This window comes from Naegleria gruberi (genome assembly GCF_000004985.1).
Source record: "Naegleria gruberi genomic scaffold NAEGRscaffold_60, whole genome shotgun sequence".
Classification (NCBI taxonomy): Eukaryota; Heterolobosea; class Eutetramitea; order Acrasida; family Naegleriidae; genus Naegleria; species Naegleria gruberi.
In genome coordinates, this window is record NW_003163267.1 from 208,773 (window position 1) to 233,386 (window position 24,614).

Sequence of the window (24,614 nt, forward strand, 5' to 3'; positions counted from 1 at the left end):
TTGACACATTAGAGACTGGGAGGTTAGGTAGATATGATATTGTCTTATCAATTTTTGAAACTAATCTCCATTGATTACAAAAAAGGATTGTCTTGGTTAAGGTAGTAATAAGTATCAAAAATAGTAGATTGAAAGTGATCTGAGGGTAAACATGGAGGACCAATTGAGCTCCAACTGTAATAATGTTCATGCTCTCCAGAATCACAATAGAAACTCATTGACTTGGTAGCTCTCATAAATGTGAGTAGGTCTTGTTTCCTCTCCTCTGTTGCATAATTGAAAGCAGACCTCCTTGTAGAGACAGCAAGGCAAATCATTTGTTCATCATTTCTAATTTCCTCTGGTGCATATTGTAACAATGTTCCATCGTACCTTAATGCAAATTTGTAAAATTCTCTATTGTTAAGATAGTAATCATCATTGTCAACCTCATTAGTTTGTGTAATTGTGTCAGATATTAGGCCTAAATGGCCAACCTCAGAAAAGCTCTCATCTCCATCATAATCCAAAAACTCTGGCTCGTTTGGATAATAACTAGAGCAAGGATCCACTAGTAATCTTCTGATAACTTGGACATATCTGTTAAATAATTGGTTAGGGAATGTAATATCTATAATATCAATGCCACCTGCTAAAATATTACAAATATCCTTATCATTTAACAGTTCTAGATTTGCAAATTGGATAGCCCTAATATTCCTTCGTATAGCCACTAATACCACCTCTTTATCCTTCTTCAATTCATCAGATGTATATTTCAAACTCATTGGAGATGTTTGTAAAGCTCTCATTACAATTTCCTTGTTGGCCGTAATTTTAGGCGAGCAAAATCTCAATAAATAACCACATCGACAAACTAGTCGTTCTCTTTCCAATTCATCATCACTACTCTTGTTGAACAAATCAATAAACTCATCTCTATTCCAAATATTCTCATATCTTGAAGGTTCTTGTTCAATACTTTGTTTTTTCTGGGTAGTATTAAACTCTCTCAGGGCTGGATGTGATTGCACATGATCTGGTAACCATGAGAAAATATCCGCATTATGTTTTAAAACATCTAATATCAGTTTGATATCTCCTCCAAATAGTGTAGTATCATTCAAAATGAAATTACTTAATTTGAACATTGGATGAATAGTAGAATCCCAAACTTTTCCTCCAATCTTCAATTGTTGAATTGTTATATCCCTATCTTGTTCAAACTCAACTGGTATTCTATACTTTTGAAATACTGATAAACCAACAATGCTTACATTTTGTAAGCACTTTAGGATTAGATCTTTTGTAATAAGATCTTTTTTGAGATGGATCCAATCCAATCCTCTTTCCACACAACTAATCACAAGATCCTCTTGGGTTATGAACTTTTTAAATGCATACAATGCCTTTGGGAATTTTGAAATGATTCTTTTCATGAACGGTTCACTTTCCAAAAGACGATTCGAAACAGAATGAAGCAACACGTAGTAAATATCAGAGGGTTTGTAGATTCTCTCAACCACACTCAAACAAAATGCTTCATCATCCAATGCTTCAGGTGATACTTGAGAAGATAAAGAACAATTAGCCATTAGACAATGTGCAATAATTTCAGGATCTTTCCTAAATACAGAACTATTCACCATGAAACTAGCAATCGAATCAGCATTAGATTTAACAGCTGCAAGAGCTATTTCTCTATCCACCTTGAACTTTTCAGGTAAAAAAGCAAATTCACTTCCACAATTCCTAACACATTCCAATAAAACTTGTCTATCATCATAATCGAAAGGTAAATTCCTAATTATTCCTGGTTTTCCAAATTTAGCCAATTTAAGAAGTACTAATCGGAAGGGCACACAAGAATTAATTGTATTCCCGTGAAAACTATTGATAGTTGCCAATTTTTCTTCCTTTAATTTATCCAAAAACCACAACAAAGCCCTCTCCAACTCAAATTGCCTGTCGTTTGCTTGTAACATTCGCCTTCCGAGCTTTTCCTTTAGTAATTGGGCATGAAAATTATTCTTGCTGAGAACAGTTTCCTTTGAAAATGGTAACACAACAACGTCTATATCTTGAAGTAATTGAAACATTTTTTTTAAAAACAGGGCAATAAAGTTCATCATCTAGGAAAATTTCATCCTTTCCAATAGATTGTTGATTTCATCAATCCTCAATTTAGCAAGGTCACTCAAACCCTAGTAGCTTCACAGACAGGAAATAGGTCTGGTTCTCTATCACCAACAATGAGATTGAGCTCTCAAGTTGATAATCCAAGAAAATTGACAAAGAAGCAATAATTTGTGAACTGTACATGAATGGACCTAGATATTCTTCTGGTTGCCAACTCAATCAAACCAGAAGTACAACACTAACAACATTTTATTATTGATATGTACCACTTCCCAAAGAAGTATTAGTGTTGTTTACCACTAACAACAAGTTTCATTTGTTTTGCACAATTTTGAATATGATGTAACAAATACACGTAGATGTCACCAAATCAAGCATACCTAAAATGGTGCTACATGGCTGGTGAGTTGGGAACCCCAGCAGATTTTACCTACACTCCAAACACCAGAAACCAGAAAGTTGTTGAAAAAGTATTAAACAAGTACCAGAGTTCCATTTAAATTCATTTGCTGTTTTTATTTTTGTGTTCCTTAAATATAGTGAACAACTGAGGTAGTTCTGTATATGCATATTTCATAATTGGACGGTGCCAGGTGAAAAGTGATTCATCATTTGTGGATTGACCAAGAATATTTTGCTCAACAAGTTTTGAACAAATTTTCCTATGTTGAGCTGTTGATGGAAAAAATGAATTATTTCCAGCAATGAGATCCAAGACGTCAACTATTTCACCTCCTTCGTTATCATAGATTATCCCTATTATGTTTGCTAATTCTATAGCTTCTGTTCGAATCATTCCATCAACAACTTTCTTAATGTCTTCAGCTGGTACTTGAATGTGACCATTAACAATATCGGAAATAATTTCATTATGAGGTTTTGATTTCAGAGAAGGGTGATGATCTTGCATAATGGGGATCAATTCTTTAAGTACACTATAAATCTGGCCAAAGTGGCCTCCTAATTTCTTGATATCATCATTTCTCAGGAATGGATATTGCTCTAATTCAGTTTGGGTGGTGTAAGAAAACGTGTACTTCTTCAGTCTAGATGTGTGTCCAGATAATTTCCTTAAATCTGTGAAGGTGGAAAAGTTGCTAGAGACATGGACACCAGTGGCCAATTGCTCCTCAACGAATTGAAGTAAGTTACCGGCTATTATTTTACAATCGGGGTCGTTGGCTATATAGTCACTTACAACAATAATAGAAACAGGAGTACCATAGTTAGCTTCCTTCTTTAGTTGTTGCAAAATGTTTTTCAGGGCAACCATTATTCTGGCAATTGGAACGTCAGATTCGTCTGTTCTTCTTTGGCTGATCCCAAGTGCAAGAAGAATGTTTTGGTATGGCATATTCGCTCTCAATGGAATGTATATTACATTTCTTCTATTTTCCAGTGCTTTCTCAACAGACATTGATTTTCCAGAATTAGATGGACCACTGATATATGCCAACTGATTAACGCAGTCGTATGAAAACATTGCACCAAGTACTTCTGATCCTGCTTTAGGCAACAATTTCATACCATTAATCATTGGTGTAGTTGGTATGAATGGTTGTGCGAGCTTTGATCTAATTTCCTTCTCAAGAGGCAAATACTCGTTGTTTTGATTATCTTCATGAATACCTGTAAGAATGTTATAAGTTTGATAAGCACTCAAGACGGAAAAGATAATGGCCAGAGAACCTGACCAAGTGATCCATATGTTTGTGAATTTCTTCCAATTGCTTTCTTTTCCTTCTTCGTTGGACCCTTGGTCAAAGTTTCGCAAGTACCGTGTCATATGAAAATGTTTGCTAGGTGTAGGTTGTTTAAAGGTGAAAAATTGTGGTGCACAACACTTGCAATTGTTGACGAATGTTACAAGTCTCACTAGTCTTAATCTGCCCAATATTTTCATTTTTTTTTATTTTTTTCACAAGTGTTAGAGCACAAGATAAAGTACTTTTTGCTGGAAGCTTCTTAAAAACGACTATGTAACAAATACACGTAGATGTAACCTAATCAAGCATACCTAAAAAAATGGTGTTACATAGCTGGTGAGTTGGGAACCCCAGATATTCTTTACATTAATGTCCTCTTACAATATTGATTTAGTTATAAGCGCATTGTAATCTCAACCATCTAACCAAAGTTTCTCAAATACGAACAAGCTACGTAATTCTTCGAACGCAAATTTTACAATAAATTACAGTTCTTTACAAAGACCTAAGGAGGTTCCCAAAATGCATGATTCTCATATGTTCCTTCTCCTGTACTGTCAGAAATTAAATTGACAGTACCCAAACAAACACAGCACAATCCAGAGTAACGATAACCAATATCCATATTTATCCAATATCTGCCCGTTTCTCCTCAAACAACAACCAGTTCTAAAACACATTTAAGGAAGCATGCAACGAATCTCTCAAAAACACAACAAAAAAAAATCCCTCAACAACAAATTGAAAGAAATGAATCCATTCGCTGCTTCTCTCCTTGTTGCATGTTTATTCATGCTGGCCATGACTGTTCAAGTTTTTGCCATCAAAATTTCCAAACCAAATGCAGGTCAAAGAACATTGATCACAGATTCTCTCTCAATTGATATTGAGGGCAATCAGAATGTTCCCAAGTTTGGTTATTCGTTTGCTAATGATAGCAGAATTCAAGGATTTAAGGTTCAATTTGCTAGAGCTTCTCAGACCGATTCTGATCACAATGAAATTCCTTCAACTAATATTGCATTGGCTAGTTTGAATTATGATTTTAGTGAATTTGTTACCAATTCTGATAATTCTGTTGATTTTAATATTACATCGAGTGGTGGAAATCCAACTTTCCAATTTCGTATTCATGTCAATTCCACCTCTAAATCATTCAAGTTTGACACTGTCATTTCTGGAGTAACTTGGAATAATAAGGCTGCTTACTTGTCATTGTGTTATAAGGTGTTAGATAGAGATTCTGGTAATGGAATCAATGCTGCTAATTCAACTTCAACTCGTGCTTCATTTGGAAAGGGATATTTCGATATTGAGCCACGTGCTTTGGCAATCAATGGAACAAGTGTCAAGGCAGGTTTGAGAAATTCTGGTAATACCATTTGTGTTGAATATGAAAAGTGGGATGGCACTTTGGTGCATGATCCAACTCTTGGATACTCAACAAGTGTTTCAGTTTCTTTTGCAAGTGCCAATTCATTTTCCTTGCTTGTAGTTCTTGTTGCTTTAATTGCATCACTTTGGTAATTTAAATTCACAAATATATTGCAGTCTTCATTTGTGAACTCAGCTGGAAGACAATCTCAAAATTAAACATTTAGTTTTTTCAGTTCAAAAAAATGTCTCATCACGAAGCTCCTGGGGTGGTATTATCACTTTTGGATTTTAATTTATTAAATAATCATCAAAATAATCAATTAATGAAATTACTCAAGGATAAACTTCGGAAACCATCTAACAAACCCTTCTCATGTAAATTTGAATTTTGTGGACCGATATATAAATTTGAGGAATTACATTTTGGAGGCTTTATGGAAATATCTTATCGATATAAACGTTTGATTGCTGTTTCCGAGTCGCAAGTGTTTATATTTGATCAGAAAAGTAGAGAGCTAATTAATATATTTGAATTGAGTGATGCTGTTGCTGCTGTGGTTGATGATGAATGTGATTATATTTATGTTGTTGGAGAAAGAGAGGATGGTTTTTATGTCAAAAAGTTTGATTTGGGATTGTTTATTCAAAGTAAAAAACAACCAGAGGTTGCATTAATTTGGGATACTAGTCCAAAATCAATTAAATCACCTTTTGGAATAACTCTTTACAATGGAAAATCAAAGAAATATCTCATCATTTTAGATAGTACCTCATCGGATTTGATAATCCTTAATTGTTCAAATGGAGGTGAGCTAAATGATTTTAAATTATCCCTAGCAACAACAACTGCAAACTCAATTACAATGAGAACCAAAAATGAGATGGTTGTTGGAGCAAAACAAATTGAAATTTACAACATTGATGAAAGTTCAGGAATTCCAAGTTTAAGGTTTTTATATTCTGTCCCAAATGTTAAAGGATTTTTCTATTCAGTGACTTTTTGTCCTGCTAGCCAATATATTATCACTGATTCAGAAAATGATAGTTTTTCTGTAATCAATAGAGATACATTACAAGTTGTAAAGTACTACAAAGAAACTGAGTTATTGGGCGATTTATTTGGAATGTGTTATGATAAGATTAATGGTATATTGTATTGTTGCTGTAGGATGGGATTTTATTATTATAAGTGATCCCAGTATAGTGGATGTTACCAATTACAATATCTGAGAATGTTGATTTTTCAATGCATTTCCAAATTTAATTTTTTAATACCTTACTATTAATCATTTATTTACCAAGTTTACAATAAAATTAATTGGAAAAGTAATACACTCAATAGACATGTCAATCCTAGGACAACTTGTCTACTTGCTAGAGAATTTTTCTCTTCTCCAATTATTGCAGATTTACCTGGTTGAGGAGTATTGGTTGAGTTGACTGCAATAATTCCACTAGAGGAAGTACTGGTTTGCGGAGTGGAAGGAGTTTCAACCTTGAAAATAGTACAAGAGGAAGATGATTCCAGATTCAGAGTTGTTCCACTACCTGCCAAGAGTTGTGAATAACAATACTTGGTTGGCCATGTGAAAACACTGAATTGACCATTATTCAAATAAGGAGTCCCACCAGTCTTTGTCTGATTATTACAATCCAAAATGAAAAGTAATCTCACTTGACCTCCACCTGTAGTAACAGCTGTCATATTATACACTTGTCCTGGAATAGGTTTTGCCCAAGTCACTTGTCTAAAACCATTTTCATTTGCATTGACCATGTAAGTTCTAGTGAAGGTAACATTATTTGGTGGAAAGACAACAGCTTGTCTATAAGTGTCAAATGCTCCAATATTTCCAGTTCCTGTAAATTTTGTCCATGGCCCACGCATTGAAACAATATTTTGATTTGTTGTAAAAGTCACCGGTTGACCATCACCATTTAACCAACCATCAACAGATTCAACCATTCTTAAAGCATCTCGAATGTTATCCAAATCTGTGGCTGCAGTTGAACTCCAACCACCTGGATGTAAAGTATAATTGGATCCAATTTCAGCATATAATCTATGTGAAATTGGTTAAACAACAAAATTTGGTCAATTGAGTTATTACTTACGCAAAAGGAGTGCCATCATTTTGATCAACTACTCTAGCTCCATAAACTTTCAATGTTTCTGCTACTTTCTTCAATTTGGTTGTTAAAATTTTGGAAGTGTCAAATGTTGAAGGAAGCATGACAAGTGCACCTTCAGGAATTTTACCAGTATTCAACCAAGCAGCACCATAATCTGCATGTGTTGCTGGAAAGACATAACGTGGATCAGGAGAAAGTCCAGTAAAATCCAAGGACATGGCCAAGACATGTCTAAACATGGTATCACCATCATCTATTTCATGAGTTCTTAAAATTCCACCAGATGGAGGAACAGCAGCAGCTCTAGCTCCTTGATAAAAGTGAGCTGGATCTCCCCAACCTGTTCCATCAACCTTTGTCCATGCATAGAAAACTGCAACCCATGTCGAATTCACTTTTTTCAATTGCCAAAATGAGTGAACAATATTTGCAGTGGTATCATATATATCACAATGTCCATCACCACCAGTAGCTGGAAGTGCCTTCTCTGGCCAACGAGGAATTGTAATGCTTTGGACATAGCCACCAACATCATTATCAGCAATACCTGAACTAGTACTTGGATAGACAGTCATTGGTTTATCTGTTGGAGAAGTTTCAAAGATACCAACTGAAAGAGATCCAGAATCAATGTTTGGATAGTATTTGGATCTTGGAATGGTTACATTGGCAGCGAATTTTGGGTTGACTGGTTGACTATTCCAAGGAGAGTTTACAGAAAATGGTTTCTTGACAGTTCCCCAACCGCCAGCACTTGATACCATTTCAATAAATAGCATCATTGTTAAAAAACAAACAACAAGACGACAAAGCATTCTATTTGACGTGTTTTTTTTAATGATTGGTGAAAGGTGTTTAGCTCAATTCTGGTCCATTCGAACTAGTCTGTACTAGAAAGTGCGTTACAAGATCTTGTCAGAACAAACAAAGTTGATGGAACATATTATGCATGCTAGAAATGATTCATTCGAATCTTGTTTACAATAAAAGGCCACTTTCACTATAAAGGAAACAATAGGTCAGCTACATTAACATTTCATTTTTCTAATGTATTGCATTGTTTCTTCTCAACAACAAGATAACTAAGATGATGATTCATTGTTTCACTCAAAAGTTTAGCACCATCTTCCATTTGAATTCCAGTATTGTAAATTGAAAGAGAAACTAATTGATATAGTCCACAGAGGTGTTTAATACCTTCATCAGTAATATAATTTCCATTAAGATTAAGATTGGTCAATTGTTTCATTTCACCAATAAATTCAGCTCCTTCCTCACGAATATTATTCGAACGAATGTCAAGATTTGTTAAATATTTCATTTCACTAATATATTTAGCACCTCGATTACTTAGATAATTTTTACCAATATCAAGCTTAATCAATTGTTTCATTTCACTAATGTATTTAGCACCATCATCCCCAATTATATTTTTACGAATATTAAGATTGGTCAACTGAGTCATTTCACTCACTAATTTTGCTCCCTCAACTCGAATATTATTATTACTAATATTGAGATCTACCAATTGATGCATTCTCATTAAATGTTCAATGCCTTGATCACCAATACGATTTCCACCAACATTAAGACTGGTCAATTGTTTCAACGCACCAATGAATTTAACTCCTCTAACACCGATTTCATTATAATAAATATTGAGATGTGTAAGTTGTCTGATTCCATTACAGATGAATTTGGATCCATCTTCTCCTATCTTATTATGAGAAATGTCAAGATATGTCAATTGTTTCATTTTGCTAAGATATTTGGCTCCTTCTGAACTAATCCTATTATACGAAACATTGAGCTTTGTTAATTTTGTGAGATTGCTAATATAAGAAACGCCTATATCACCAATATTATTCATTTTCATGTCAAGATCTACCAATCGATTCTTCATCATTGCAGAAAATATTTTACAATCAAAAATAGTTTCGTTTCGTTTCTCCACTATTAATATTTCAATATTTTGAAGTAATTGACCTTTCAGTTTGTTATCATTTCTGCAAGTTAAAGAAAATCTTGATCTTTCCGAAATGACATTCAACCACTGTTTAGAAATTAGAGTACAATTTAGAATAAATTTAACATCAAGAAATGATAAAATTTCAAAAATTGAATCATCTGAAAAGATGAGCAGAGAGTGTTTCAATTTTCGTTTAACTTTCGAATAGGATGTACTCGATGATTTGCTTGTTGTCTTTATGCGCATTTTTCTTTTAAATCTTTCTATTCGAAAGTGCAATTTTGATTTTCCACACTTTTATTTAATACTGTATTGTAAACTATTTCCCAACAAGCCATTCTTACATGTTGAATCTTTCCATTCTTTGAGTTTTTGAGCTAACGTGATAAATTTCTCTTTTTTTTCACTACTCATTCTAACAAGTTGGTTCGTGCCTTATCACGTTTGGCGAATTGTGTTTTGGCACAACATGTTTTCTTCTGCATCAAAATCTTTCCTTGTAAACGACATGTTGAATCACGATTTTCTTAATGTTCCTCCAAAAAAACTATAAAAGAAGAATGGTTAATGTTTCACCAATTCCAAGACAATTCTCAGAGCATGTTGTTGTGATTCTGATAGATTTGCCTCGTTTATCAAATGATGCTCTAGTAAAGGACGAATTTACTTGCAAGTACCTCATGGAGAAACTCGAACGAAAGCTCTCTACCAAGCAATCTCTCTCACGACTCATTGAAAAACAAATTGAAAAGCTTCAACAATTTAACATGTACATGGCACGAGATAGGAAAATGGTCTTTTCGAATATTCATTCTAAATATTTGCAAATTATCGGCAGCGAAATGTTAAAGAGGAGAAATTCGCAATTGGTAAAGCAAGTTGAAGAATCTGAGAGAAAATGTCTAAACGTGATGGGAATTCCATTCTTTCAAAAATTGGACAAGTGGTTCCAAACCTTTGATTGGTCCAAGGCTATTCACTTATTAGAAACTCTTTCTCATTACTTTAGTCCATTTGCATTAGATCTTTCCAATAACTATCTATTTGCCAAATTGTTATTATCCAGCACTGTGAACAGTTATTTTTTGCAATTCTTACAGATTAGTAAGAGACACATGAGAAATGATAAGGTGAATTATTATCGTTTCTCCCTGTATTTCATTCATGAAGAACATGAGAGTGTTCTTGAGGAATGTTTCAATTCGAAACTTGAAAAGGAACATTTGGCTCGTAGAAATGAATTTCCACTCAAAGTGATTATTTTAATTGGTAAACACACTTTGGAATGGACAGAGAATGGTTTCATCCAAGTTGAAGAGCTGAATTACAGTAGTGAATTGGAAACTTGTTGTTTCCGTTCGTCTTTCCTAGTTTGTAGAAAGAGTGAGCAAATTGAGTATTACATGAAAAAGTTGATAGATTTTAATTGTAAATGGAATGCCAGCATGTGTTATAATGATGAACAGTGTAACACTGGACACTATGCAAAGAGTTTATTGAGCTATTTGAATATTTCACTTTCGAATAGAGATTCCAATACTTTATTAGATTGCATATGTGATAATAGACCTGTTCCATTTGAATTTAATATTCCAGTTGATTTAGTAATGGTTTCACCAATCAAAAAGGCATTGTCTAATTATTTAAACAGTATTGGATATGAGCCTAAATGGGTTCGTCCCATTTCGAATTGTATTTCACAAGAAACAAGTCACGAAACTTTCTTCTTAAAGCTAGATAGGACCTGGGACGAAATTGAAACTTTCTATCACTTTTTTCTTCGTTATCTAAGTGTTGATTGTCCATTCTTAGATGTTTCAGAAGAGTTTAGTTTATTTCTTCTAGCTTTATTAGAAAGTAATCGTGAAATTGTGAGAGGTGAATCCTTTGCGTCACTTGTAAACTTTTCCAAAAAGCAAATTCTTGAATTATTAAGAAGAAGGAGAAATCAAAGTTATCATTCACAACTTTACAATTTCAGCGATTTCAATTCAATGAAGAAATCAATCATTGAAAAAGATGTTCACGTATTGAAAGATATTTCCGCATTCTTAGAAGAATAATCTATTGTTGTGTGAGTTGCTTGAAGAAAAAACTGTAAAGGAGTTAGTTCTTTGATGCGAAATACTATTCGAAAGATTTCTAATAGTCGTGACTCCAACATTAAAAAATCTTTAAAATCTTTACAAGTCCTCTCTTCATTGAATAACAGCGCTCACTTCTTATCTCTCAATTACAATCCTAACCTTTCGAATATCCTTGTTATAATCTTTTCGTACAACTTAACTGTAGTATTTTTGGCGGAGTGGAATCAAAAGGATTAAACCAATTCGGTGAGATTCGTGCTGTGTCACCTCTGCATTTGTGTTTAACATAAATCCAATGTCGCAACCTACTTGCTAATAGAAAAAAAACAACGAAACTAAACGAAATGACCAGCTCCATGGATGAATTTGAAAAACTTGTGAAAGCTTCCCCTAATGTTAGTATGTGGTCACACAGCAACGTGTGTGTCTTTTTATCTTCGTATCCTGACTTGGTTTCAAAGAAGGTTATAAAAAGTAGGTTATTTTCCTTTTCTGTCCAACCTAAACACATGTTCACACTTAAACTTTAACTGAATAGAAATTAAACAAGAAGGATGGTCTGGAATTGATTTATTGGAAAGAGGTTCTATAGAATACATGACAAAATTCTTAAAATTGTCAACAAGTGATGCCAGTTCATTCCTCTTAGCCATTGATAAACTTCAAAAGAGAGCTGAAATGGAAAAACCAACTTGTGATGAATAATTTATTTAAATTCTGGCCGCAGGTTACCAAGCTCATCCAGATAATTGTAGACATCTTCACCATATACGTATCTGTCCTTTTTCTTGTCAACCACACGGTCAAACATGTTAATTCCCTCAAGATGGTCGAATTCATGTTGGAAAACACGAGCAGAAAATCCGTCTAATGTTTTTCTTTGTTTAACTCCGAACATGTTAATGTATTCTACCTCAATTTCCTTACTTCTCATTAAAAATAAATATTCATTCTTAAAACTCAAACATCCTTCAACTTCTCTTTCCATTTCAACACTTTTATCCACAATCTTTGGATCAATATATAATTCCAAATCAACATCATAGGCATAACTTGCATCTGGATCGAAAATTTCACTTGTGGCATTCTTCTTTTCTTCAAAACCTCCAGATTGTTTTGCATTTACAACCTTCAACTTTGGTGTTGCTTTGAAAATTCTATCAGTACCAATGAAATATCTAATTTTGTGATATAATTGAGGAGCACTAATACCAGTACCATCATCATGATAAACTTTCAAAGACATGAATAAATCTCTGAAAAACATGATTTGATTTTCTGATAATGTTTCCGATAATTGTTTGTACAAATAGTTAGCATCATCATCTGATAACTTTGGTATCACTTCTGTGCTCTTATCAGTCCAAACTCTATTAACATCATAATAACTAGTAACATTTTCTTCGGCATCCACCTTTTTTAATCCTCTCATAGATCCTGGTAATTCTAAAATACTACGAGGTGTAAAATTAGTATTATTTGCTAATAACGACCCAGTACATGGTTGCTTTAAAATAGGTTCCTTCTTTCCAGCAATTCTCACTTTTCTAAATGGAAGAATTTTATCATTACCCTCCGATTCAATTTCTGCATTTATCATTGCAGTTATCTTTGAAGCCTTGATACCATGTTTTCGGAGTAGTGGTTCAAATACAGCCTTGTTATGAAAGAAGCCTGCCCTATCAAGAAAAGAAAGCATTTTTTTTTTGATTGAATTTTTAATAAAAGTAAAATAATTATTATTTGATTATTGAACATTTATTTAAAAGACATCAAATTCTAATATGATAATGAATTGATAAAGAGTAACAATGTAAATGTGTTTTTCTATCATTATAAAAAAAATGAGGAATTTAAGGTCAGCCTCATTCTCGAGTCAATATGAAGCATCCCAACAACAGGCTCAATTATCATCACTCTTATCATCATCGGGTGCTGGAGCTAATTATCCACAACCTGAATTGAGCGATACAATATCTGTTGTTTCTTCACTATTAACAGATGAGTATAAACCATTTAAACCGACGAATAAGGCTCCACTTAATCAATCTGTTGCAACAGCTAGTGCTGATCAAATTGATAGTAGTTTCTCTGAGAATGATCGGAGGGAGATGGAAAATCTGAGAGCCATCATTAAGGAATATAAGGCAAAGAAACTCGTTTTAGACTATGAAATTAGTCAGAAGGAAAATAATATAAAAACTTTAAAGGAAAATAACACTGAATTAAAATCGGAAGCTGATGAATCATTTGCTGTGTGGAATGTAACGAGACAAGATACATTGGATTTTATTAGCGAGGATATTACAGCTTCCTATGATTTTGGTGATTTGTCTCTCTCTGAGGAAGGTGGTAATGAAAGAGACTTACTGTGGAGAAAACTCAAACACTATAGAACTATTTACTGTAAAATAATGCAATATGTTGAAGTCAGAGAAAGCGAAATCAAACAACTAGAGAATGAAGAAAAGAATGATTTTGATGATATTGTAAAATTAAACAAATCCATTGATGCAGATATTGAACATTTGATAGGAAAGAGAGCTGAAATGGAATCTAGGATTGAATCCAGTTTCAATACAATAATTGAAAAGAAGAGGGATAATGAGCTTAAGAGACAAAATATTGAGATACTGAAGGAAAAAGTTTCACAAGCAGAAATCAAAACACAACAAGATGTTCAAATTCTTGCTAAAAAACTATTCAAATAAATTCCAATTATTATTTACACAATTATTCTTCGTCTTCTGCTTCCTCAACTTCTTCAGTAGCAGGATTTGGAATATTAATACTTTCCCAAACTTGTTGGTCATCATCAAAACAAGTCAAACATAATATTGGTCCTAAATGTGCCTTTTCCAATTGTAATTCTTCCAGTGTTGTTGAATTTTGTAATTCTTCATCCTCTTCAAGTCCTCGGAATAATCTTTGATGATCAACAGGAATATTTAAAACTTGGTCAATACGTTCCTTCAATTGTAAGATTGTATCAATAGGATCACAATGTAAAAAAACTGTTGTTTTTGCTCTTTTAATCCTCACATACATCGACTAAATGGTGAGTTAATCCTCTCCATACAAATCCAGCAAACAAAACATACCATTTTTTTAAAATTTATTTCTTGTAAATAATTCCGATAAACTATTTAATATTTATTTATTATTGATTATTAATACTGTTTCATGCTTTCAACATATTGAACTACTACAACATTAAAAAAAACAGCTCAACATCATGAAGAGATTCATTTTCATTGGTCTATTATTGACATTGTCACTTGTTTTCTTGATGTTTTTTCAAACAGTTGTTGAAGGAGCCGTAAAGAAAAATGGAGGGAAATCATCAAACGTTAGAAATGCTTCGACTAATTCCAATTCCCTAAGAAATGATTTAATATTTCACTTGAAAACTGTTATGAATATTGAGAATAATTCAAATACCAGAAATTCCAATCATTTGAACTCCAATTCACAAGGAAAGTCGAATCGTGGCCACACCAAAAAGGTCAAATCCAACAATCTAAGAGGCTGATCACTCAATAAAACCTTCATACAACAATCATTTTTGGACAATAACTCACAATTCTAAAAAATCTATTGTAAACTCAATACCTGATTATAATATTAATATTAATACATCACGTATCAATCCACCCGAATATGAACCTTAACGACAAAGCTTGCTGTTGGCCTGTTTGCAAAATGTTCAAATTCCAAACAGACGCAAAAATCAGATAAATTTAGGCTTGCAAAAAATATCTGCCTCCGCTCCTTGGTCTCACCTCAACTCTGAAGAACACAAACTTCTCTCTTTGTTATTTTGAAACCCTTTCTATTGGCTTTATATCGGAGCGTGTTTGGTTCATCTTTGAAAGATTCAATATATAGTAGCAAATTTATTATTATCAAGAAGGTTTAAAGGTAAGTATTTGATGTAATTGATGATTGGAATTTATGGTTGGAAATTCGTGTGATTCTCTCCTCCTGTTGCCGTGGTAGTCGCTGAATATAATACATGCTTAAAAGAACGAAACAAGTTGTTTTTCCACCTCCTCCTTTGCTATTAATTAATAATTATTACACTTCTATCAATTTCCAATTTTTGAATTTTGATATTATCTAGAAATTCTCCTCTCTCTCACAGAAATTAAGAAGAAAAACAACAATACATGATCTTCTTCAATGTCCTCCCCTCTGAAATCACCAAATAATTTAAAACCACTCACAATTGTCTCGCATCATCATCATCACCACCACCCTTCTGCTGAGCAATGTGATTGTTTATTTTGCAATGACCAAGGAATGTCAACTCCGACACCTTCATCTACATTGGTTGTTGATGATAAAAAGTTTTTCCTTCCCTCTGAAATGTGGTATGAAATATTCAAATACTCGGATTTGTACACTCTTTCTGTATTGATGCAATGTCAGAGAAAGTGGAAATCAATTTACAAGATGAGAGGATTCAAGTCAAAAATTCAATTTTTAAGAATGATGACTGTAGAGTTGGTTGTGAATCAATTGAATTCTAGTAATGCGAGTATCAATAAGAAGAAATATGACGTTCCACAATATGCCATTAGTGGTAAATGTCAAATATCCCTTAACGAACAATATTTGAACAAGAAACATTGTGAGTACAATGATCTCACTAAAGTAATTAAAAAGTTAGACACTCTCAAAGACTTTATTTTGAAGGAAATAAAGCTTTGGGAAGAAGCTAATGGAAAAGTTGATTGTGACCAAATATTTTCAGTTTTCAAGTTAATGAACGACTTGTTCAAACCTGCAAATACATCACCATCTGGAAAAAGAAATGAAAAGAGGTTTGCAAAAGATGCATTTGCCAGAGTTGCTATTGTTGGCGATCATAACATGTCAAAGACTACCTTCTTTAATACTTTCCGTTCTCAGATTGAAAATTTTGAATCAGAAGCTAACTGCTTAGACGATAATGTTGTCTTACATTCCAATAACTCTAACAAGATGAACAATTCCAGCTCTTATCAAATTTGGGATAATTACCAGAGTATTGATGTGACAACTATGCCTCCTTATTTCCTTAGACGAATCAATTTTTTGATTCTAATTTTTGACGTTTCGAATTTATCATCCTTCTTCAAGTTGCAAACTTGGGTAAATCAAGTTGTTTCAGGAAATTTAAAAATTGATACCATGCCAGAGTTTGTGTTAGTCGGTACAAAACATGACTTGCTAAAACCTCAAGATGTTGAGAAATATTTAGAAAATCGAAACAAACATTACCAACCATTTGCTGACACTCTTGGAATTCCTTATATTGAAGTGGATTCGACAAATATAACGCATGTTGACTCTATAATTCATTATTCACTTTCATGGACCTACTTTGTGCATTTGCTTCAAAATTTGTCCTCTACCCTTAAAACCCAACCAGATTCCAAACTTTACGAGAAAACATCTACTCCATCCTTTCATCTTCCCCAATATAGAACATTCGAGGCTAGACAATTAAACTAACTTGATTATCCAACAACTCTGTAAATACAAAATAAATAATTTATTGCTTTCTTTCAATGGTCCATCCCTTTTTCGATGTGATTGTTTCAATAGATTTAAAGTTATTGTCCCACCAAGACTTTGTATACGCATTCATCCTGTCAATCTTTGCCAAATGTTTCATGCAGTAAAGTAATGAATTATTATCTGTCATTCTGCTCAATGAATCAAAGTACTGATCCAAGCAAAATCCTACTCTTTCTGATTGTAAAGAATCCTCAATAGTCAACAATGAATCGAATACAAGGAAGTATGAGTCTGAGGATTCAGTTGCCGAGTTAACAATTATTGATTGAATAAACAATTCGCAGAATTTTTTGGAAATAGAAATACTATCCCAACACCAATGACATAACATGGCTGAAATATCTTGCAATCTGATATTCATGTTGACTAAATGATTGAAGAAGAGTCTGTGGAATAGTTTGTCCTTATCTGATGAACAAAGACTATAAGCGTACGGTTCGGTTCTTGGATTTGGATTAATGAGTGGTCCAGAGGAAACAATTACTCCAGTAATGGAATCCTCTTGGTCAGTGTCCATAATTGTTGGAGGTCTAGCTGTGGTAGATGCAGAGCATGTTCTAACCAAGATACTGAAAATTCTAATTATAAAAGCAACTGATAATTGTCCAAAAGTTGTAACAATAGAATATTTTGGATTAAAATTAAAGTAAATTGGTTCGCCTTCGTTTTGATGTTTTGGTAATAGTCCACCCAAAATTAGAGCAAGTTTTGAGACTAATTGTCTCTTAACACACAACAATCTGTAAGAAATTGGACCAAGTGAAACAATATCTTCCAATAATCTGAAATAATGAGCTGTAGATTTGTGGAATTGTGGAACAATGCTCAACATATCAATCATGCAATCAATAAAGAATCCTGAAGAACATTCATAGTCTTTTTCTGTTACTTCCATTGGCTCATCAAAATTAGGATAATTGTTCATGGTCTTTGTAGTGGTAAATCTCCATTCCTCCTTTTCAAAATACTCAAATAGATTCTCAACTGGATATAGTGATCTCAAAGTTGCTATTATTAAATCCACAACAGAATCACGTATTTCTTGGGATGGACATATCAGTAGAGAATCTATCTTCCATTTATCTGTTCTAGCAAACTCTACTAGGAACCACTTTGCAATTCTACTATGTTTTTCAAAAGTATCTTTCAAATAGGTAATCCACTTAACAATCTTTGGATTGTAAGATCTGATATAATATCCAAAGATATAATTACATGATAGCTGAACGTTTCTCAACACCATGGCATAATCATTGCTCTGGTAGGTACTTAAATTACCAAACAAGTATGAATCAAAAGATTCATCGAAAATATTCTTGTAATGATAGAATTTTTCATTTTCCTTCCAAACCTGGGTCATTACAGAAGAGGCTGGTTGAATAGCTGAAGTTTCCTTTGTTTCAAATGATTCAGCATTAAGCACGCTCACCCTTTGATAGAATAACATGTAGGCATTATTACATCTGAATAGGGATGTCTTTTTTCCTGAAATATTATGTTCTACCAGTCCTCCAAAACATTCCATTTCCATTCTGTTAAGATCGAATGGATTAATTTCTTCATCGTTAAATTCGTACCACTTCTCTTCTTCATTCTTTCTATCCATTATGAATGAGTAATAGTGGCCAGAGTCAGCACTTCCTGAGTGTACCAAAACACCAACTAGTTTATATTGGTAGTAATCGTCAGGTCTATGAGGAGGCGGAATGTCGTAGATTCCTCTATTTTCCTTTCTCTCCATACCTTCTACTGTATACGGTTCCATATTTAATAAATGTGGGAACTCCACACGATCATTGATTTTTCTGTTTACCATTAGACTGAAATCAAAATCAAATCGTTTCAAATGAAGAATCAGAACATTAGGTAGATCCTTAATAAGAGTTCTTTTGAGTGCGTCTACATGTCTGTCAAGCTTGTCGCTGAAATATTGATTATTACCTTCGAGCATTTCACCTTGACAGTACAATTCTAGGGATTCCATAATATTTCTCTTATTTTTAACTTCTAAACTGATAATATTGAAATTTTCTGGTCTCTCTGAAATATTTTCTTCATAGATAATTTGATGGAGAAGAGATCCTCCATAAACATCCCTCAGGAGATAATCCTTCTTGTAGAACTTTAATGCTTCTTCTACACAATCCATAAATAAGTTGAAAAACTCGTTGGCATCATGTTGAGTTGAGCATTCAACAGGTCTGCCATCAACTTTGTAAACCCTACAAAATGGTCGTGTATCATAGAATTTCTTACGTCCATACTCTAAGAAGGCAAACATATCCTGGACCTCTCTCAACAAAGAAACATTTTCTTGAAGTTTTTCGTTGGTAGGCAGTTCATCCGTATTAACAGTGATTAACTCCTTTCTGAAAGGAATAGTCATGAAGAATTGTTGAAGTAAAGAGTTCATATAACATGTGGCTCCTTGATTTTTCAATCCTACGAATGGTTTCTTCTTTTCTTGGTAGATTGGGTAGACTTGCCAATTTTGTGGTTGTTCACAACCTCGAATATATTCTTCTAATAACTGTAAAATTTCCAAGTAATTATCAGGACAACCATCAACAACTTCTTGTAAAAAATTGAATGTTGCACTCCTACTTTCTTTTGTTTTACATTTTGGTAAAGGCAAATTATCTGTTTGATCAGTTAATTTTGGTACCTCAAACAAACCATTCAAAAACAAATCCTTGATATGCTTGTGTAATTCTTGCTTAAGGAATGGATAAGTTCTTATGAGAGCCTTTGCAATATTAAAGTAACCAATCAAAACTTGATCTGCAGCAGAGGTATTATTCTCCTCAATAATTGGTCTATCAAATATCTTTTTAACTATGGTAAACACCTCCTCTTGTGAAATCTCTGTAAAATGTTTAGAGTTCATAATAGAATTTTCCAATAAAAGGAAATAATCATCGCATCTATCCTTGTACAAATCAATGTCCTCAGTCATCATTATATTATAGAGTGTTGTAATAAAATAACTTGAAGCTTGACTAGAGGAAGAAGATAATTCCAAAATTGTATTGGCGAACTTCTTTCTAATATTGGCATCAGGAGAGAATAGGAGACTCTTTGTAGTGCTCAATGTTGTTTCATGAGTGAGCAGTAGTTGTAATAAATCTGGTTTGGATGATGTTATTTTAAGAATGGTAGTTAAGGCAAAGTCGTAAAGCATAAAGTGGGCATACTCCGAGGTTGTAGTAAATTGAGGATTATATTGGAAAGAGGTAGTAGGTCTGTGTGTGGTAGATGAATCAGAAAGATTAGAGTTATTCACCCTTTTTTCTGTTTCCTCTACTATTAATACTCTTAAAGTTTCAAGTAAATTGAGTAAAATTTCATTCAATCTCTCATTATTTTCTGGAATAAACTTATTCAAGATCTTCAATAGTAAAGCAGCACATTGTTTCTGGAGAGGATTCTTATAACTCTTTCCAATACATAACAATCCATCCACAAGATGCTTCAAACCTCCATATTTCACAAAGTTGTCATACATCTTCGATCCAGGAACGAAATTTTTGGAAAACTTTGAATCAAGAATTTGTAAACAATATAATAGCTTGTGGGTACTGTTAGTTGGTAAAATTTCCATCCAATTAATATTACCTTGCATGTTTTCAATATTTAAGATGTTTTTGGACATTGCATAATTTGTAGGTAAATGCATTAGTAACATCCAAACCTTTTTGGCTACCTCATCACTGCTTGAACCGTCAAGAAGAGAGAACAATAGCGAGAAATGGCTTTCTTTTGATAGAATGCTCGCAGGGTTCAATCCATCCTCCAAGTTCAATATCACATATTCCTCATCAAGACCATCATCGTTATGAGTAGAAGATGCTAAAAATCCTCCTTCTTGCTTCTTACTTTTCTTTGCTGAAGATCTATTTCTAGAGAGGAAAACATTACCAAGTTCAGGAACTCCAAGAGCTTTCAAAGCATTACTCGTTAGGGAGAATGTGATATCTCTTGATGAAATTGGTCTGACATAAATTTCAGCACTTGATTCTAAACCAAGATCTTCCAGTGTTTTGTGTTTGTAACATGATAAATCTTCACCTTTCTCAGTTTCCAATCTTAATAAATGGGCCGAAGATTCATCACCGAGTTCAGAGGCAATAATATTTGTCAATTCATATATTTTCATCTTTGAAGAAACCGATTTGACAAAACTTTCATTTGTGTAGCAACTAATCTTCAAAGTGATTGGATATCCAAGGAAACTAATTCCGTGGCCTTTATATCCTCCTCCACCACTCTTTTGATTTGCTACTACAATATAATCAATCATAAGACTAATGATGTTACAAATGTAGGCGTCTTTTCTCTTAGATGGACTACTGTACTGTTTAAGAAGTTCCATACATTTTGCAATGAACTTTTCTCTATAGTCAGCTATAAAATGTTTCAACTCTTTTGCATAACCTGTCTTGTAATTGTTCAAGCATTCTATTGCCTGTCTTAACACCTTTTGATCTTTCACAGATAAAATTAAATTCCAAAAGTGTACTAAACCAATTAAATCATCTGATAACACATCTATTTTCTTAATTTTCTTTACAACAGGAACAGGATCCTCCTCCATCTCTTGTGATGGAACAGGAGGCTCAAGAAGTTCTTTTCCTTTTGTGATGATTTTAGAAATAAACTTCTTTCCTGAGTTTGGTTGTTCAATGATAATGATGTTTTCATTTTCTCCAACTGTTTCATAAATAATTTCCAATCTTCTTGCAATAATATTAACAGCTTTAAAGAATGTTCGGAAGCAGTTGAAATAATTCTCTGAAATACCACTATACAATGACTCTGACTTACTCAGCGAACAAACTAACTCTTCAAATACAAATCTAGTTGTTTCATCATCAAAAGAGGTAAAATCTTCACAATAATTTTCTCTCATCTTTGCCATCCATTCCATAACAATGTCCCTGTTACCATGAGTCCATAAAACAATACAATTTTTAACAGAAAGGGTAATAGGAGAGTTTCTAATAACAAACTCCAAAAAGTCTAATTGATCCCTCAGTTCTTGGTCTGTCTGACTGGTATTTTCCATGTCACTTGGAAATTGGATTTCAAAGTTTGTAAAAAAGTGATCCATAAGATTTGTTTTTTCGTTAATAGATGCTATTACACCCCATGTTGATTGTTTTTTCTTTCTCTTTTGAAGGGAGTATGTAGCTAACAATGTCTTCATAAGAGATACGGTTCCTGATGTATTGTGTCTTGACTTGAGCATATCGATACAGTTTAACAGGTATGTCTTTCTAATACTCTCAAAACAATCTTGTTTGAATAATTCTGAAAGACATTCAAATGCTTTTCTATTTCCGCCAATAGCTAGTTTCCAAAGTAAATCGAGAGCAAACCAGTTCTTTTTCTTTTCTTTTAACTTTGAAAATGAATTAACAGCACAAATAGTAAAATGAGAAAGGAAATCTACCATGTGATCTCTTTTGCTGATTGTTTCAACTGGAATAGCTTCAATTTTTGAATATAAATAAAGAATATCATTAAGGGAAAGTAATGGTACAAAACCAGCGAGAGTAGAAAGAATTAATCTTTCTGTTGCCTCGTGCTTGTCAACAGAGGCATTCCACAACAAGTCAAGTTCCTCTCTCGAGAACCCTTTATGTTGGGCTAATAATTTAAGTATTGCTATTGATATGTTAAGTATTATTGTGATTTGATAAATAAAACTTACATAAAGATTGTCTTACAAGCTCTCTATGTACATCAGTTTCAAATAAATAACCTAGTAATTTCTTTTCACTCGACCATGCTATAAAAATTCTAATATGTAAATCTTTCTTTGATATATTTACAGATGACATATTAGAATCATTAGATCCATTTAACTGTGGACTAGATCCTCCCTGTTTTGACATTTGGTCAGCCTTGATAAGAGTGTCTACATGAGATCTAATTTCGTTCATTCCCAACATTTTTCTTTCAACTGAGTGACAATGCAATAACCTATAAAAATATTGCAATTTCAATCTGTCATAAAATTCTAAACTCTTCTCATCGTTATAATATAATGAGATGATTTTTGTTCTGAAAACTGATAGTAAATCTTTGAATTTCTCTTCTATTTTCAACATTTCATCCGAAAGAGAATCTATATAAATAAACATTGAGTTGATAATTTCAGGTACAAAAGTTTCTTTTGTTTTTTGATCAAGAAATGCTAATTGATAGGAAATTGTATCAATAATCTTTTCTATTACTCTTATTGGTAAATCTTTGTATTTTTTCAAAAGTTCATTAAATAAATAATAACCTCCGTTTTGGGCAAAAATGTTAATTGACTATTTAGAGATAAGGTTATTAAATTCATGATTTGTAATAAAAATTGAAACTAACCTTGCAACATAATTTGGAAAGAATATTTTCTCCTTTTGGTTTTGGAGTGGAGACAATACAGTTTGCAAAATCTTCATTCCATGTACTTTGTGGATGCTTTTGAATTAATTCCATATAGTGATTATACTCATTTGTTGCCATTTTGTTGTCTCTTGCAAACACAAGATTTTTTGAATAAATTTCATGTTTTTGGAAGGTTAGTGATCTACAAACATCAACTCCAAGAACAAGTGATTTTGATATGAGATTAATTTTTTGAACTATTTGTGATTGCTTCTCCTTTTCGCTGAGTTGGGATGAGGATTTAGATTCTTCCAATTCAAGAGATTCAGAACTCTTTTCAGTCTTTTCTGACTTTTGTTCTGCTTGACTTTCCATTATCTTTTGAAATAGATCGAAAGGATAGGTTATTTTGATATAAATATAATCACGAATCGCAGCATTAATCAAATCTCCAATTTTTGAAAGTAAATCATTATCTTCAATCATATGAAGTGATGTTGTGTGATTTAAAATAGAAACCATATGTGTTTGAAGAAACCAAATTGCATTAGCACTTTTAAAGTTTGTAATATTGTACTCGTCAAACTCTGTGGCATATTGATCTCTGATGAAATCTAACATTTTAATCTCACAATCAATTAAATCTATAATGTCTATATCGTAACCAAATTATTCCACTTAAATTGACAACTTACCAAGCAATTCTTGCATGTTTGAATGTCGGGCTAGCCTTTCTTTATAAACATCACTAATTTTCTTATACTTTTCAATAAAACCATTTTCAAATGTTAGTAAATCTTCTGGATTCGGAGTCAAATCAGGCTTGACAATTTTCTCTTCCTTTTTGTCTTCTTCCTCTTTAACAATACCATTTTGTTGTACAGAACCAAGATGATCATGTTGATGATCATCAGTTTTGTTTGTCAAATTTTCATCAACAAAATTATTTTCAGAATTTTCATCTTCGTGATCCAATGGACTTGTTTCTCCTACAGTACTAGTATCTTTTTCAGTATTCTCTTCCTCCAATATTGGTTGTGTTTTTTCATTATTATTGTCTTTATCCGATATTTGATCCTCTTCTTCTTTTTCCCTTCCTTCATCACAAGCAGCAACATTCAATGAAGAAGGTATGTCATTTACAGAAGAAGGTATTGTTTCCTCTGTTGCTGTTGTTGTTGTCGTTGCTTGTTGATGGAGTTCCTGATTCTCCTCCGAAGACATGCTGATAATAAATTAAAAAAGATGACGGAAGCAGAAATCAACAAGGCAATTTTTTCT

At 33.1% G+C, this 24,614-nt stretch overlaps 10 protein-coding genes across 10 annotated transcripts; 4 read left to right on the forward strand and 6 right to left on the reverse strand.

The window, feature by feature from the left end:
• Positions 1-74: 74 nt before the first annotated feature.
• NAEGRDRAFT_73389 (uncharacterized protein) lies at positions 75-2,078 on the reverse strand (the record flags this gene model as incomplete). Its single annotated transcript, XM_002671596.1, has 1 exon — positions 75-2,078. One exon carries the CDS (start codon positions 2,076-2,078, stop codon positions 75-77), a length of 2,004 nt encoding a protein of 667 aa, XP_002671642.1.
• Positions 2,079-2,620: 542 nt separating this feature from the next.
• On the reverse strand, positions 2,621-4,021 carry NAEGRDRAFT_73390 (uncharacterized protein; the record flags this gene model as incomplete). The annotated part of the gene is made up of 1 exon (XM_002671597.1): positions 2,621-4,021. The coding sequence occupies one exon, from the start codon at positions 4,019-4,021 to the stop codon at positions 2,621-2,623; it is 1,401 nt and encodes a 466-aa protein (XP_002671643.1).
• Positions 4,022-4,574: 553 nt separating this feature from the next.
• Positions 4,575-5,351, forward strand: NAEGRDRAFT_73391 (uncharacterized protein; the record flags this gene model as incomplete). Its single annotated transcript, XM_002671543.1, has 1 exon — positions 4,575-5,351. The coding sequence occupies one exon, from the start codon at positions 4,575-4,577 to the stop codon at positions 5,349-5,351; it is 777 nt and encodes a 258-aa protein (XP_002671589.1).
• Positions 5,352-5,524: 173 nt separating this feature from the next.
• Positions 5,525-6,394, forward strand: NAEGRDRAFT_73392 (uncharacterized protein; the record flags this gene model as incomplete). Its single annotated transcript, XM_002671544.1, has 1 exon — positions 5,525-6,394. One exon carries the CDS (start codon positions 5,525-5,527, stop codon positions 6,392-6,394), a length of 870 nt encoding a protein of 289 aa, XP_002671590.1.
• A 110-nt stretch (positions 6,395-6,504) lies between these two features.
• On the reverse strand, positions 6,505-8,098 carry NAEGRDRAFT_73393 (uncharacterized protein; the record flags this gene model as incomplete). The annotated part of the gene is made up of 2 exons (XM_002671598.1): positions 6,505-7,264; positions 7,317-8,098. The coding sequence occupies 2 exons, from the start codon at positions 8,096-8,098 to the stop codon at positions 6,505-6,507; spliced, it is 1,542 nt and encodes a 513-aa protein (XP_002671644.1).
• Positions 8,099-8,370: 272 nt separating this feature from the next.
• On the reverse strand, positions 8,371-9,549 carry NAEGRDRAFT_73394 (member of the leucine-rich repeat protein family; the record flags this gene model as incomplete). The annotated part of the gene is made up of 1 exon (XM_002671599.1): positions 8,371-9,549. One exon carries the CDS (start codon positions 9,547-9,549, stop codon positions 8,371-8,373), a length of 1,179 nt encoding a protein of 392 aa, XP_002671645.1.
• Positions 9,550-9,863: 314 nt separating this feature from the next.
• Positions 9,864-11,366, forward strand: NAEGRDRAFT_73395 (uncharacterized protein; the record flags this gene model as incomplete). Its single annotated transcript, XM_002671545.1, has 1 exon — positions 9,864-11,366. One exon carries the CDS (start codon positions 9,864-9,866, stop codon positions 11,364-11,366), a length of 1,503 nt encoding a protein of 500 aa, XP_002671591.1.
• Positions 11,367-12,096: 730 nt separating this feature from the next.
• Positions 12,097-12,990, reverse strand: NAEGRDRAFT_52822 (uncharacterized protein; the record flags this gene model as incomplete). The annotated part of the gene is made up of 1 exon (XM_002671600.1): positions 12,097-12,990. The coding sequence occupies one exon, from the start codon at positions 12,988-12,990 to the stop codon at positions 12,097-12,099; it is 894 nt and encodes a 297-aa protein (XP_002671646.1).
• A 244-nt stretch (positions 12,991-13,234) lies between these two features.
• On the forward strand, positions 13,235-14,101 carry NAEGRDRAFT_73397 (uncharacterized protein; the record flags this gene model as incomplete). The annotated part of the gene is made up of 1 exon (XM_002671546.1): positions 13,235-14,101. One exon carries the CDS (start codon positions 13,235-13,237, stop codon positions 14,099-14,101), a length of 867 nt encoding a protein of 288 aa, XP_002671592.1.
• A 2,828-nt stretch (positions 14,102-16,929) lies between these two features.
• Positions 16,930-24,557, reverse strand: NAEGRDRAFT_73398 (uncharacterized protein; the record flags this gene model as incomplete). Its single annotated transcript, XM_002671601.1, has 5 exons — positions 16,930-21,665; positions 21,780-22,622; positions 22,669-23,275; positions 23,331-23,977; positions 24,029-24,557. The coding sequence occupies 5 exons, from the start codon at positions 24,555-24,557 to the stop codon at positions 16,930-16,932; spliced, it is 7,362 nt and encodes a 2,453-aa protein (XP_002671647.1).
• Between the last annotated feature and the right edge of the window lie 57 nt (positions 24,558-24,614).